The 15415-nt window shown below is 47.7% G+C and overlaps 1 protein-coding gene across 1 annotated transcript in view; it reads right to left on the reverse strand.

Moving 5' to 3' along the window:
• Nucleotides 1-15415, reverse strand: part of unc80 (unc-80 homolog (C. elegans)) — a 535199-nt gene that overhangs the window by 348363 nt on the left and 171421 nt on the right. Inside the window, exon 18 of the mRNA XM_078551715.1 lies at nucleotides 486-584. Within this exon, the coding sequence (XP_078407841.1) occupies nucleotides 486-584 (99 nt within the window). The remainder of the gene's footprint in view (nucleotides 1-485; nucleotides 585-15415) is intronic.

The following is a 15415-nucleotide window of genomic DNA, read 5'->3' on the forward strand; positions in this document are numbered from 1 at the left end:
TTCTATCTCACTGAATTTGATTCAATCTGCATTCAGCTCTGTAAGAAAGTAATAGAGGTACAAGGCATGGCTCCTCATTTTGGTCTACAGATTTTAAAATCCTTCTAAGACATAGATTGCTGCAAACCTTATCCAATAACAGTAGCAGCCAATTTAACCAGTTATTGTAACACTGTTAAATTAGCAATTAAATTAGCGATCAATCAACTCAAACATCTTACTTGATTGACTGAAATGCAAAAATACAAAAAAGCAAGACTTTATTTTGGACATAATGCTGCACACTTCTTTGTACAATCCTGCACTCCTGCAGATAAAAGGAGAAAAGAGTGGATTGTTAATTCAAATGAAAGAACATATATAGCATTGGGTTGTTTCAAGTAATGTAATACTAGAAATACCTGAAAGGGACATTCTACCTTTGGGATGCTGCTTTGGTGTGTAAAAGATAATTAAAGAAATGTAAGCAATTTCCTGTCACTCACTGTTCTGGAGTCTGAGGAGGGCGACTGGAGATAAGACTACGGCATTCGTCCGGAGCCGCTGATGCCTGTGCTTTATCGGCGCTTGATCCCCCTTCAGCTCTGCAATCAACCAAATTCAAATTACTATACACAAATAGAAAACCAAGATATGGGCCCAGATTTTCACCATGATGGAGAGGCTCTCAATTGTGGCAAAAATCCCGGAAATGGACAAAAATTCAAAGCCCGCCCCAACGCCAGCATTTCCCACCTTCGGGGACTAGAGTCAGGCCAAGGTTCATGTGTGTGCAATTTGTGGAGGTAGATGGCCATTTATATCACCAGGTGCCTCCACTGAAGCGGGATTTTGGAAGAACAGCAGTGTGGAATCCAGAGTGTGCAGATTAGAGTAGGCCTAGGTGCAACAATTTAAGAAGGATGCGATTGCACTGAAGAGAGTGCAGAAGAGGCTTACAAGAATGGTTTCAGGAATGAGAAACTTCAGTTAGGAAGATAGATTTGGAGAGGTTAGGACTGTTCTCCTTGGGTAGGAGAAGGCTAAGAGAAAATTTGATAAAGGTGTTCAAAATCATGAGGGGACAAGATAGAGGATATTTTAAGAGCCAACCACATTGTTGTGGAGCCACATGTAGGCCAGACAAGGTAAGGACAGCAGATTTCCTTCCCTAAAGAACATTAGTGAACCAGATTTTTACAACAATGGTTTTGTGGCCATTATCAGACTTTCAATTTTAGGTTTTTATTGAATTTAAATTTCACCATCTGCCTTGGTGAGATTCAAACCCAGGTCACCAGAGCATTACCCTGGGTCTCTAGAATACCAGTCCAGTGACAATACCACTATGCCACCACCTCATGTTCATGACATCTTTGTCAATCTCTCCTTTGCTCCACCTATCGCTGGCCTTCTATCCAGCTTCACCTGCTCCACCCACCTTAAACCGTATAAATATCATCACATTTCTACTTCTCTGTAGCTCTGAAGAGGGGTCATATGGACTCGAAACATTAGCTCTGTTTCGCTCTCCACAGATGCTATCAGACCTGCTGAGCTTTCCCAGCATTTTCTTTTTTTGTTGTACTTAATCTTGACCATTGTAAATACACCCCCAAGAATGTCTCTTTGCCTATGGCTCCTTGTTAGGATGAGCAGTGTTCATGTCAATCAGATGTAAAACCTTGCTTTCTGCACAAAACAAAGGCTACTGTTGCAGTCCAGGGCCTCTCCCCCGTGCAGAGCGCAACTTTTTGAGCACAGTGCTTTTCCGGCTTCAAAGTCACTTTCCAGATTAGTGATTCCTGCACCTCCATGTGGTTTGCGTTTGCTGCAAGAATCTTGTACCCAAGCGTTACTGGGTTCTGTGATGTCCTCCGTATGCTCTCAGCAGGATCAAGTTGTCTTAAAGTCCATGTGGTCGCTGTATCTCAGCAGCATCTTCATGATATGAGCCTCTTCACAGAGCGTATGTCCACTGCCCTCAGCTAGACAGGTGTCAGACATTCCCAGATGCAATGTGAAGATCTCAGGAGTGTCCTCACTGCATCTCGTCATCATCCTCCTGGACTCTTGTGGCAATGAAGGCTTCATGACTATGCCTGCCTCATCTGGCCAGTGCAGTGGCCTCATCAACTGCACCCTCGCCTTCCAGGAATTCATCACTCTCATCCCCTTTGACTTCCTCCTCATCGTAGGAAATGTGCAGCTCTTGCATCTCCCCATCATCCAGGTCCCGCCTCCCCCCCCCCTCCACCCCCCCCACCACCACCACCCCTTTGCATCGCCAGGTTGTGTAGCGTGCAGCAAGTCACTATGATGCATGACACCCTCTGGGGAGTGTTCTGGAGTGCTCCACCAGATCTGTCCAGGCAGCGGAACCTCATTTTCAGGATGCCAATGGAGTGCTCAACCGAACTCCGGGTTGCACCATGAGCCTCGTTGTACTTTCTCTCACCAGGAGTCTGAGGCCGTCACAGGGGTGTCATCAGCCACATCCTTTGTGGGTAGCCCTTGACCCTGAGGAGCCAACCCTGCAGACTGTGTGGTCCCAGGGAGATGCCAGGGATCTGAGATCTGCTGAGGATGTACGAGCCATGGATGCTTCCAGGGTATCTTGCACGAACCTGCATGATCCATTTATTATGGTAAGAGACCAGCTGAACATTGAGAGAGTGGAAGCCTTTGTGGCTCACATACTGGACTGCTTGTTGCCAGGGAGATTTAAGAGCCACATGGATGCAATCAATGGCACCCTGTGATAAACCCAGAAATCTCAGCAAATCCCAGTGCTCTTGCTTTCTGGCTTGCCTGATCCCTGTTGAAGTTGACAAAGTTCTGTGCCTTGGCAAAAAGGGTGCCCCTGACCTCCTGGGTACTCCTGGAGGCTTGTGAGATCCTGCAAAGGCCCCCATTGGAGCCCTGGAAGGAACCGCTGCCATAGAAATTGAGCGCGGTGGTGACTGCCACTGGCAGTGGATGCCCTCTGAATCCCCGTGGTGCCAAATCCTGCAGACGGTGGCATATGGATGTGACCAGTTTCCTTGACATGCATAGGCATTGGCAACAGTGGTTCTTGCTCATCTGCATGCACCGTCTATAGACCCTGGGTCTAGCGATGCGCCTACAGCTCTATGGGGTTTATCCTCTGTATGCGGAGGATGGCGTGCCTCCCCTTGGTCTTCCAGGTTCTGCTCCTCCTTTTGGTCAGCCAGGCGCCTCCATCACATTCTTCTTCTTCTTCTCTCCTGCTGATAAACAATGAGGCAGACAGTGAGTTCACCATACCCCATGGTCCTGATGGTCTCCACACTGCAGTATCAAAGAGGGAGACGCAGGGTCAGCAATTGTCTCCTAAGGACGGCTCTTGGTCAAGTCATCGCCTGCGGCTGCCTCTCAAAGCCCCTTAACGCATGCTGGAGGGTCCAGGGCACCCATGGATACCCAGTGTTTAGTGAGCATGATGGCTTACCATGCCCACAGCCATCATCGTCCCACACCACATGACCGAGTGGCAGCAGCTCTAGCCACTGGACTGCACCTGAACTCTCATCTCAGGCACAGGCATTTTCCTAATCTGGACTTCAAGACTTCACAGTTTGCTTGTACAATGAGGGTGACTTTTCAATCTCAACTGAAACATAATGCAAGGGACTAGGAGTGCACCCCTCCATCAGTGTTCGATAGCCACCTTTCTGAACAGGATTCCCAGGCTTACCCAGTCGCGCAATGGCTCTGCAGCACCATAGCATTCATTCAAGTTTGAAGTGTGTGTGCGAGGGGTTAACAGTACAGGAGCAACCATTGGCACTGTCAGGAATTAGCGCTGTTGAGTGGGCACAATTGCTTGACTAGGCTGACTCCAAGCATGTCAAGTGAGCTCAAGCTAAATGCTCTCAGCTGCAGTGGAGTGTTCATCTTTGACATGTTTTGCCATTAGCCCAGCCGTTTTCTTACCTCGCCCCCTGCATGTGTTTGTGCTCAAACTTCAGTCGGTGCTGTCATGAACCCCTGGCGCTGTTGCCCTTGCCCCAAGGTTGCCTTCTCCATCACCGCTCTTGTACTGTCGCCCTTGCCCCGGCACCATAAATCAGCCACAAAGCTGCCGCTGTGGAGATTTGCCTGTGCCCCCCCTGAATCTGCAGAGACACTGGGATCATCGCGAGCGCTGCGCAAAGTTGTGTGCACTCACCTTGGAGTTCCCTTTGATGTTAAGGTCACCAGGTGCACGCCTTTTAAAGGCAGTTGTAAATCACGCTGTCATGAAATCACGCCAATGTGGGATTTAAATTTGATGTGGGGGGATGGTTCCTGCTTGTGGCCACAATAATGAGGTGCAAATTTATTAAAATTAAGATCCTGACAGTCGACGGTGGGAAACGCCGGCCGCCATTAATGGTGGGAGTGGACAATTGCGTCCTGGATTTACGTCATAGGGAAACGCGACTACAGCCTTCTCACAAGATTCTCTGATTTCGTCACCGAACACGTCCGTCATGGTCGGGTGCAGAAAATCCTGGCCTACATTTGAAGGAAAAACCAGTAAAACTTAGGAAATGACTGGTACTGGTCTGAACTGGTCTTGTATATGTTAAAATGGAATTCCTGTTCCGATGCCAGTCATTTCCAAATTTTACTGGTTTTTCCATCTGCATTAAAGTTTCCAAATTTGCTGATGATACTAATCTAATTGGGAAAGAAAGTTGTAAGGAGGATGCAAAGAGCCTGCAAAGGGATATTGACAGGTTAAATGAGTGAGCAAGTGCGTGGCAGATGGAGTATAATGTGGGAAAATGTGAAATTATCCGCTTTGGTAGGAAGAACAGAAAAGATAAAAGGCTAATAAATGCTCGTATGCAGAGGTATATTAGACTAGTAAATGCTGGATGGGGAGGTGTTTTAGACTAGTAAATGCTGGTATGCAGAGGTATTTTAGACTAGTAAATGCTGGTATGCAGAGGTATTTTAGACTAGTAAATGCTGGATGGGGAAGTATTTTAGACTAGTAAATGCTGGTATGCAGAGGTATTTGGCTGTCCTTGTACATAAATCACAAAGTTAACATGCACAGACAGCAAGCGATTAGAGAAACAAATGGCATGTTAGCTTTTATTGATTGGAATATAACAATAAAGAAGATTAATACAATTATATGGAACCTTGGTGAGACTACATCTATGTACAGTTTTGGTCTCCATACCAAAGGAAGGAAATATTTGCCTTAGAGGAAGTGCAACAAAGGTTCACTAGGCTGATTCCTGAGATGAGGAGAAACTGAGCATACTTAGCCAATATTCACTGGTTTAGGAGAATGAGAGGTGATCTCATTCAAACATACAACATTTTTAGAAGGCTTCGGAGGGTTGATGCTTGCAGGGTGTTTCCCTTGGCTGGCAAGTTCTGAGCTAGGGAACACTGTCTCAGAATAAGATTGGTCATTTAGGACTCAGAGAAGGAGAAATGTTTTTGAAATCCTTGGAATTCCCTACCCCAGAGAGCTGCTCAGCCATTGAGTATATTCAAGACAGGGATTCAAAGATTTTTGGACACTAAGGGAATCAAGGGAAAAGTGTGGGAAAGTGCAGTTGACGTAGTAGATCAGTCATAATCTTGTTGAACGGTGGAGCAGGTTCAAAGGGCCAAATGACCTACGACTGCTCCGATTTCTTATATTCCTAAAATCAAGAAGCACTTTTTTACGAAGTGAAGTGAAATCTTAAACTTGCTCCTCCAAGTGACTGTGTATGCTGAACCCATCGAAATTTCCAAGACAGGTAAGGATATCAAACGAAATGGAACAAATGCCAGAAAAATGAAAAAATACAACTTAAATTTACTATATTAAAGGTGCAATATAATAATATATCCCAAGGCATTTCACAGGAGAAATTAATTACCAACTGAGAATTTGACATGGAGCCAAGGAGTTATTTGGAAGATGATCAAAAGCTTGGGCAAAAAACTGAGGCTGGGGTATTCCGCTCCCACTTGCAGTGGGTGTCATGGCAAGCAGAAGCAGAAGCTATCACAGGAGGAAAAAAATCAGGTTCACATTGGGCGAAATACAGGGTCCTACTGTCCGCTCATAACTTCAATGGCAAAGCGCGTTTCCCGACGCGCAACGTCAGGAAGGCCATTTGAATATATTTAAAAGTCATGAATATTCCTTATAAAGCCTGCTTGCTGGATCATCCACCCAAGCAAGATCAAAAGAGCACGTCAACATCTAATTAGATCAACGTGATCCACAACTGGATAAAAGTCGCATGCACCTGGCAACCAGCACTTTGCTCGAGGCTTGTTCAGCTACCTTTCCTCGTGCATCACTCGCAGCACCTCAACTCAGCACCAGGCTTCGCAGGCAGCACCATATCATTCTCAGGGTGTCACAGGCAAGGTTCTACATACCAGACCAGTGGTAAGGTTTGGGTGCTGTGGAAGGGGCCGCAGGGCAAGGCCTCCATGGGGGAGGGGCAATAGTGGACAGAGGTTTGACTCAGAAACATGACACGGGGAAGGTGTCCTGTGGGGCACAATGGGGAGGAGTCTGTTACAGAGGGACATAAGCAAGTTGGGGCCAGAATGGGAGCATAGCGGTGTGAAAAAGCACTTCATTTTACATGGCTGATCTCACAAAGACTCTCCTTGTCCCAGTCCAGGCAGGATGAAGGCATGTCAGTCCAGGGTCAGTAGTGCCCAGAATGTTGTGCATGTGTAGCCTTCATACCACGGCGCGCCTCAGTCTGTGGGGGGTTTCTGGCATTATACTGTGCTATAGATGGCACACTCACAGTCAGGGGGCTATAATCTACAGCCGACAGATAGGGAAAAGGTATTGGAGGGGCATTGGTCGGTTCTGGGGAGGGGTGTGCTATATGTCTAACTCAGCAGGAGGCCTCAAGATGGGAAAGGGTAAGGTCCACACGGGGCATAGGCACCTCCAAAGGTTCAGGGGGCAACACAGGGATTTCCACCACAAGCAGAAAGGGTTCAAGGATTGGAAGTGGAGGATTGATAGTTGTTGGATGCAGGGAAACCTGGAAATTGAGCTCCTTCAGGCCGATGGGAGGGATTTTTACAGTCACACAGGGAGGGTTCAAGCTGGTCTGGGAGTGAGAGCTCAGCACCCCATCTTCCAACTTGAAGCAATGGTGCAGCACAAAGTTAGAAAGAGGTGGCACTTGAATGGTGAGAGCTCTGAGGGTCAATTGGAAGACTGATACTCTGCACTATGAGGCTGATTGAAGGGGCAGCCAACTGAATTGTGTTTTGCCAAATGAGGGGGGATGTACACCTGAGACATGTTAGGAGCCTTTCAGTGGTAATGCAGGGAATCAGGAGAGTTACGCACTGGGGCACATTCACACAAGACAAATCCCCATTCCTGGCACTAGTCGATCTCCTTGTATTAACCCCTTGTTCCAGCGCTGAAATTCCCCAGAGTCAGAACAAAGTGTGGGGCAATTGGGCGACTGAAGAAACTGGAGCTTCATCTTAAACGCAGGAGCTCAGAATACAGTCACTGGCAGCTGACCAGATGAGAAGCCTCAGACCACCCCCCAATCAAATAATCACACCCTCTCGATAAACATTCACCCTTATGTCTTTTCCAAAGAGTCTAGTTAGCAAGTGCAGTGAATGAGGATCCCAGTGACAGGCCTAAAAGCTGTGCACCGAAGTGCCTAGCCAAAGTGATGTCATAGCAGTGCCTGATGTAGAAGCAGGAGTGGGGGTGAACCTCTGTGAGAAATAAAGTACACTGGCCAAGATTTAAGTGCTGAATTGGTGCCGACACTGGACCCAACAATTTGAACCCACACTCGCTCACTCTATTCATTGACAGAAATAGGACATTTGGAGGTTCATGCTCACTTACGTCTTTTTCTGATTTATGCCATAGAGACGAGACCTTCATCAAGATGGATGCTGGATTTATTGCTGTCTGCATCATTGCATACAGACAGGAGGGAAGGTGGAGGTTGCAACGGAAGTGCCAGGCTCGCCAAAGGGAGGAACTACTCCCTCATGAGGAAGTGGCAGCAGGGCCCCCTCCGGACACAGAGGATGAGGCTCACATAAACATTGTGCATAGGTGGCTCTGAAGACCGAGGGTGTACAGAAGACCCATGTCTTTTCTGCAGATGAGCAACAGACAGTATTGTTGACGCCTCCGCATGTCCAGGGGTCTGGTGACACACATCTGCCACATTCTGTTGGATTTGTCGGAGACAGGGAGGACATTCATTGCCAATAGCTCTAAAAGTCACCACCGCTCTTAACTTTTATGTGACTAGCTCTTTCCAGGGCTCCACTGGGGACCTCTGCAGAATCTCTCAAGCTTCCACACACAAGTGTGCCCAGCAGGTAACAGACACACTTTTTGGAAAGGCCCACAACTACGTTAACTTCGATAGAGATCAAGCCAGCCTGGACACCAGAGCACTGGGCTTTGCTGCGATTTCTGGTTTCCTTCAAGTGCACAGAGCTATCGACTGTACTCATATCGCCATCAAAGCTCCCTGGCAATTGGCACTCCAATACATAAACAGAAAAGGCTTCCACTCCATCGACATCCAGCTGGTCTGCGACCACAAAGGACAAATCCTGCAGGTATGCGCCAGGTACCCAGGAAGCTGCCACGACTCCTAAATCTTGAGTGGGTCGCAGATCCCGGACATATTTGAGGGACCACACAGGATTCAGAATTGGCTGCTTGGCGACAAAGGGGACCATCAAAGGACGTGGCTGCTGATGCTCATGTGGCGGCCACAAAATCCAGCTGAGCGAAGGTACAAAGCTCATACCACTAGCCAAACATTGTTGGAACAGGCAACTGGCATATTAAAGATGCAATTCCTGCTGGAGCACTCCAGTACCCTCCCCAGAGGGTCTCATGAATCATTGTGGTTTGCTGCGTGCTACATAACCTGGCACTGCAAAAGGGGAGGAGTTGCCAGATGACAACATGGAGGTGCTGCACAACTCTGATGAGGAGCACCTCGAAAGGGGTGAGTGTGATGAGGTTGAGGAAGCTGACGCTGCAGGGGAAGACGCCATCGCACAGGCCAGATGAGGCAGGCATACATAACTGCCAGATTTCATGAGGAGGATGTTGAGTAGGAGTGACTTTCCTCTTCGACAAGTGCCCACAATCATAGGCCCAAATGAACAACAGCGTCTACAATCTTCAATCTTTACAATCCTCAGTGCACCCGTACCTATATGCCCTCAGACTGACAAAGCTCCTCAAGGAGATCCATCTCCAGCAACAGGACAATGCTTTATGACTCATCTCGATGATGAAACTGAGAGGTGACACCTGCGTCAAGGCAACCGAGGACATTACCCCGGTCATCATGTATTTTTACATGACTCAGTTCTGTGTTTCACCTTCACCTCCATAGCGTTAACATTTGCACTCTGCAGGCCTACATGTAGCCTGACCTTTCCATATAGATTGACCACCTGAGGATAACCATGTTCATACACTTGCTGGCCACACATTAGAATGAACACAGACAGTCTCCCCTAAAGGCCAGCCCTGGCCCTTGCGGCCTTGATACAGCATCAGCATTATGGAGACCTGAGAGGCTTGGTTCACTTTAAATAACATATTTCGGCTTCATTAAATCCTGGCTCCTAGGCCACTGCTGCCCTCAACATTGTCTTCCCATAAAGGTGACATATGCACATGCTCAAAGGCTCGATTAACTGCAACACATCATCATTTAGAGTGATCATCATTGACCTCAGCGACTCTTTAGGTGAGGGACGCTATGCACAACATCTGACATAGTGCTGCTTCCCTACATTGTGATGAGAGCCTTGTGGGCACTATGCAGACAACTACAAGGTGAGAAAAGCTCAAGGTTGCAGTGTTAAGTACCACAACTATAATGTGGCTGCGAGGGGCAGAGCTCTAGCACATTCAGCTGGGATGGTCACACTTATGGGTGAGTTTATCAGGTGTACATCCGGAGAGTGGACAATGCTCAAGGCTCACGTGGGCTGTGATTTTTGGCTCTTTAAATGAAAATCCTGCCGGATGATAGAGAGAACATAGAGTTCCACTATATATGAACCGTCTCAATGCATTCCAAAATCTTTCCTTGCACATTAAACCTTCACCTCCCAATGATGCTGAGGAGCCAGCTGAACACCTCAGCCTCAATCTTGCACAGCCAAGGTCTAACATTACATGACCCAGCAAAGCAAGAAAACAAGCTCCCTTCCACAAACACACTTCACTTTAAGGACGAGGCATAAGTGATGCCAGAAACAATCTGAGAAGGGGCACACAGTGTGGTCAGTTGGAAGCATACAACATTGACCAGAGGCACGTAACAGCGATGTCGGCGATAAGCAGGGGGTGGGACCATGGTGTCACATGATTGACAACAACACGGCTGATTATAAACAGGAGTCGTATACAACAGGGTGCGATTTGAGTTACATTTGTGTAAACTATATACATGTGTTTAACACCCATGCCACCAATGTGATCCTAATATTGTTTTGTCTTCCTGACTGTCATTACGCTTTGGTGCTTCCCCAACATCCACAGCAAAGGTGGAGGCAGCCTGCTGACTGCTACACCCTGTTGCCTGTGATGACTTTGGCGGGCATCCCCTGGAGCGCTGAGATTTGAGACGATCCTGGGCTGCTTTGGGCCTCCTGCACTGGGGCAGGTGCACCCTCCTCGACCTGTGGAGCTGAATCTGATGGGGTTACAGGAAGAAGATCAGGATCGGCTGGACACTGCTGGAATCACCTGGGTGGATGGCCTGGGGTGTCCAGCTACTGGTCCTCATCCCTCTGGGTACTCGAGTGCCCGTGGTTGATTCTCTGAGGAGAAGGGTAAGCTGACGTGAGATCAAGCTGCACCACCCCCCACCCCCTCTCATGTAGCCACTGCTGGATGCCACCAATGGCTACACTGATGAAGTGCAGCTCCTGGCACAGTGTAGGACCTATGTTCAGGACCAAGGTCTCTATGGTGGCTGTCATCCTACCAGTGTTGACCTGAGTGTGTTGGCAAGCTGGCACTATTAATTCAGACAGAATGTGGATGCACTAACTTAGTCTACTGCATTCGTTGCTCCCAATGCGGTCTCCTCTACATTGGAGAGACCAAACGCAAACTGGGCGACCGCTTTGCAGAACACCTGCGGTCTGTCCGCAAGAAAGACCCAAACCTCCCTGTCGCTTGCCATTTTAACACTCCACCCTGCTCTCTTGCCCACATGTCTGTCCTTGGCTTGCTGCATTGTTCCAGTGAAGCCCAACGCAAACTGGAGGAACAGCACCTCATCTTCCGACTAGGCACTTTACAGCCTTCCGGGCTCAATATTGAATTCAACAACCTTAGATCTTAAACTCCCTCCCCCATCCCCACCCCCTTTCCGTTTCTTCCCCCTCCCTTTTGTTTTTCCAATAATTTATATAGATTTTTCTTTTCCCACCTATTTCCATTATTTTTAAATCTATAACTATAATACCCTGTCAGTCTTTCCACCCCACCCCCACTAGAGCTGTACCTTGAGTGTCCTGCCATCCATCTTAATTAGCACATTCTCTTAGATAATATCACGACCTTCAACAACTCTTTGTTCCTTTTGTCTGTGACATCTTTTGATTATCTGCTCCTATCACTGCTTGCTTGTCCCTACAACCACCACCACCCCCCCAACTTCTCTCCGCCACCCCCCCACCTTAAACCAGCTTATATTTCACCCCTCTCCTAACTTTACTCAGTTCTGTTGAAGGGTCATAAGGACTCGAAATGTCAACTCTTTTCTTCTCCGCCGATGCTGCCAGACCTGCTGAGTTTTTCCAGGTAATTCTGTTTTTGATGTGGATGGACTCCTCCATCGTATGTTGATATCTGAGGAATGCAGCTGACATCCTTTCCTGATGTTCCCGTGATCGTCTCTGCAGCTCCACGAACTGAGATTGGAGCAAGTCCAGAGGCTCGCCACCTGACTCAGCCACAGTGGAATCCTAGCCTCTAGCAGTTTTCTGAGTGCCAGCTACTTCAGATGTCCCTGCCTCAGCCTGCTGTGAACCAGATTGCATGCTGTGCGCATCAGATTGTCCCAACGAGGCGTGTGTCTGTGCACTGCTGGAGGGTGGGGGTGAGCGTTGTGACAGGTTTTCAACAGTGTTATCCTCAGCTTCCTCATCTGAGGTGTCATCAGGCGCGTGAGCTGAGGGCTTGACTGGTTGAGGGCCTCTGGTGCTTGGCAGATATGCCTATGAAAGAGAGATGATTAGTGCATGGCAGGGGATTCAAAAAATGCTCAATTAACTCACAGTATGGTTGTCTAAGGGATGTGCTGGTGCAGGATCCTCACTTGGATGATTGTCACCGAGCTCTCCGTCACTGAAGGAATGGTCCACGTCCTCTCCAGTCAGCGTAATGGATCGGTTCGTGTACTCAGTAAGGACATTGATGTTGGGCACTCCACTGCTGGTCTGGGACCTCCTCCTCCGATTGTGTGCAAGCTTGTCTTGTATAAAGTCAGATGGAGAGATATGAGTAGACCCATGAGAGGGCAGGTGATAATGATGTCTGCCATGTGTGAGCACTGAGTGGAGCCATGGATGGGATGAGAACGTGAGCTCCAGAGGACATGAGGCCAGATGGAGATGTGAAGGTGTGTGAGAGAGAGGGAGCGCTGATGTCCCTTGAGCTGGATGTGTGTGAGATCCCTGTGGAGTATCATCCTGTGAATGTCTGATGGGCTTGCGAGTGTGTAAGAGTCATAGAGTCACAGGGGTCTACAGCACAGAAAAAGACCCTTTGGCTCATCGAGTCTGCGCCGGTCAAACAAGTACCTAACTATTCTAATCCCATTTTCCAGCACTAAGCCCATAGCCTTGTATGCCATGGCATCACATCTGCACATCCAAATGTTTCTTAAATGTTATGAGGGCATCTGCCTCTACCTTTCAGGCAGTGAGTTCCAGGTTCCCACCACCCTCCAGGTGAAAAAATTCTTCCTCACATCCCCCCTAAACATCCTGCCCCTTACCTTAAATCAATGCCCCCTGGTTATTGATCCCTCCACCAAGGGGAAAAGTTCCTTCCTGTCTACCCTATCTATGCCCCTCATAATTTTATACATCTCAATCATGTCCCCCGTCAATCTCCTCTGCTCCAGGGAAAATAACCCCAGTCTATCCAAACTCTCCTCATAACTAAAACTCTCCAGCCCAGGCAACATCCTGATAAATCTCCTTTGCACTCTCTCCAGTGCAATCACATCCTTCCTATAATGTGGATTCCAGAACTGCACGCAATACTCTAGCTGTGGCCTAACCAACATTTTATACAGTTCCAGCATAACCTCCCTGCTCTTTTTTCTATGCCTCGGCTAATAAAGGCAAGTATTCCATATGCCTTCTTAACCACCTTATCTCCCTGTCTTGTTACCTTAAGGGATCGGTGGACATGCACACCAAGGTCCCTCTGATCCTCAGTGCTTCCCAGGGTCCTACCATCCATCGTGTATTCCTGTGCCTTGTTTGTCCTGCCCAAGTGCATCACATCACACTTATCTGGATTAAATTTCATTTGCCACTGATCAGCCCATCTGACCCAGCCCGTCTATATCCTCCTGTAATCTAAGGCTATCCTCTTCACTTTTTACCACCCCACTAATTTTCATCTCATCTGCGAACTTAATGATCAACCTTCCTACAGGTTGAGAGTGATGACCTGGTTGATTTACCCTGGCGAAATGGATGAGATCATTCATCCTCTTTCTGCACTGGATGGCTGACCTCTCCTGTGCAGCGTTGACACTGACTACCTCTGCCACCACCTGTCAGCAGGATTGGTGATGTTGGTGGACTTCCTCGGGCCAGAACAGGGGGAAAGGACATCACAGCAGGCCTCCACGGTGTCCAGTAGGTGACCCAGGGACGCATCACTAAACCTGGCGGCTGCTGTTTTCTTGCTTTTCGGGGCCATATCCTCAGTGCAGCAGTCCTGCACCGCATGCAGTGAAACAGCTGTGCACAGCTGCTCTTTAAAAATGGTGCCCGGAGTGAGGTAATGTTGAGCACATGGCCAGGCGGGTGAATCAGGGGCTGTCCGCCCATGATTCGACGTTTTTCTTGTGCGTGCATAATTAACGAGGTGGGCAGTACAGCATTAAAACCCACCATTGCGGCTGGTGGGAAAAACACCAATTTTCATGCCCGCCACTGCACTTAGAGCATGGATAGGAAATTTCCACCCTGAGTCATAAATGAGGAAAGAGATATAGAGAGGTAGAGATGTTTAGGGAGGGAATTCTAGAGTTTGGGCCTTAGGCAGACAAGAGGCGAGAAGTAGAACAGCACAGAGGTCTCAAGACTTACAGAGCTGGAGGATGCTACAGAGATAGAGAGGGACGAGGCCACTGAGGGATGGAAAACATGTTTAAGAATTTTAAATTGAGGTGTCGCTGAACCTGGAAGACAATGTAGATTAGCAAGCACGAGTGATAAGTGAATGGGGCTTGGGGTGAGTTAGGATATAAGCAGCAGAGTTTCAGATGAGCTCAAGTTCATGTTATGGTGGAAGATGGGGGCCAGGACTGCATTGAAATATTGAAGTCTAGAGGTAAAAAGGGCATGGGTGAGGGCTTCAGCAGTTGTGCTGAGGCAGAGCCAAGGTCAGGCAACATCATGGAGGTGAAAGTAGATGATCTTGGTGAAGGAGCAGATATGTGGTCAGAAGCCCATTCCAGGGCCAAATATAATGCCAAGGTTGCAAATAGTTTGGTTCAGCCACAGACAGTTCCCAGAGAGAGGAATGGAGTTAGTAGCTAAGGATTAAAGAGGGCGGTGGAGTTTGAAGACAATAGCTTTGGTCCTCCCAATATTTAACTGGAGGAAATTTCTGCTGATCCAGTGCAGGATTCTGGACAAATCAGAGACAATGAAAGGGTCAAGAGAGGCGGTGGTGAGGCAGAACTATGTGTAGTCAGTGTACACATGGAATATGATATTGCATTTATGGATGATGTATTCAAGAGGTTGTATGGGTATGAGAAATAGGAGAAGCCCAAGGATAGATCATTGGGGTACTCCTGAAATAATAGTGTGTGAGTGGAAAGAGAAGTCATTGCAGGTGATTCTCTGGGTACAAATGGATAGATAAAAAGGGAACCAAAAGAAGCTAATCTAGTCTAGTTGGACAAAGGAGGAGAAGCATTGGAGGATGATAGTGTAATGAACCATGTTAAAGGCTGCAGACAGGTCAAAAAGGAAGAGTAGGAATAATTTACTTTTGTCACAGTTATATAGGATTTCATCTGTAACTTTAATAAGGGTTTTTTTCAGTACTGTAGCATGGGTAGAAACCCAATTGGAGTGATTTGAACATGGAGTTGCAGCTAACCTGAGCATGTTCAATGGCTTTGGCGAGAATAGGAAAGTTGGAGAT

The sequence above is a fragment of the Cetorhinus maximus genome, chromosome 11 (assembly GCF_964194155.1).
Source record: "Cetorhinus maximus chromosome 11, sCetMax3.hap1.1, whole genome shotgun sequence".
Lineage (NCBI taxonomy): Eukaryota > Metazoa > Chordata > Chondrichthyes > Lamniformes > Cetorhinidae > Cetorhinus > Cetorhinus maximus.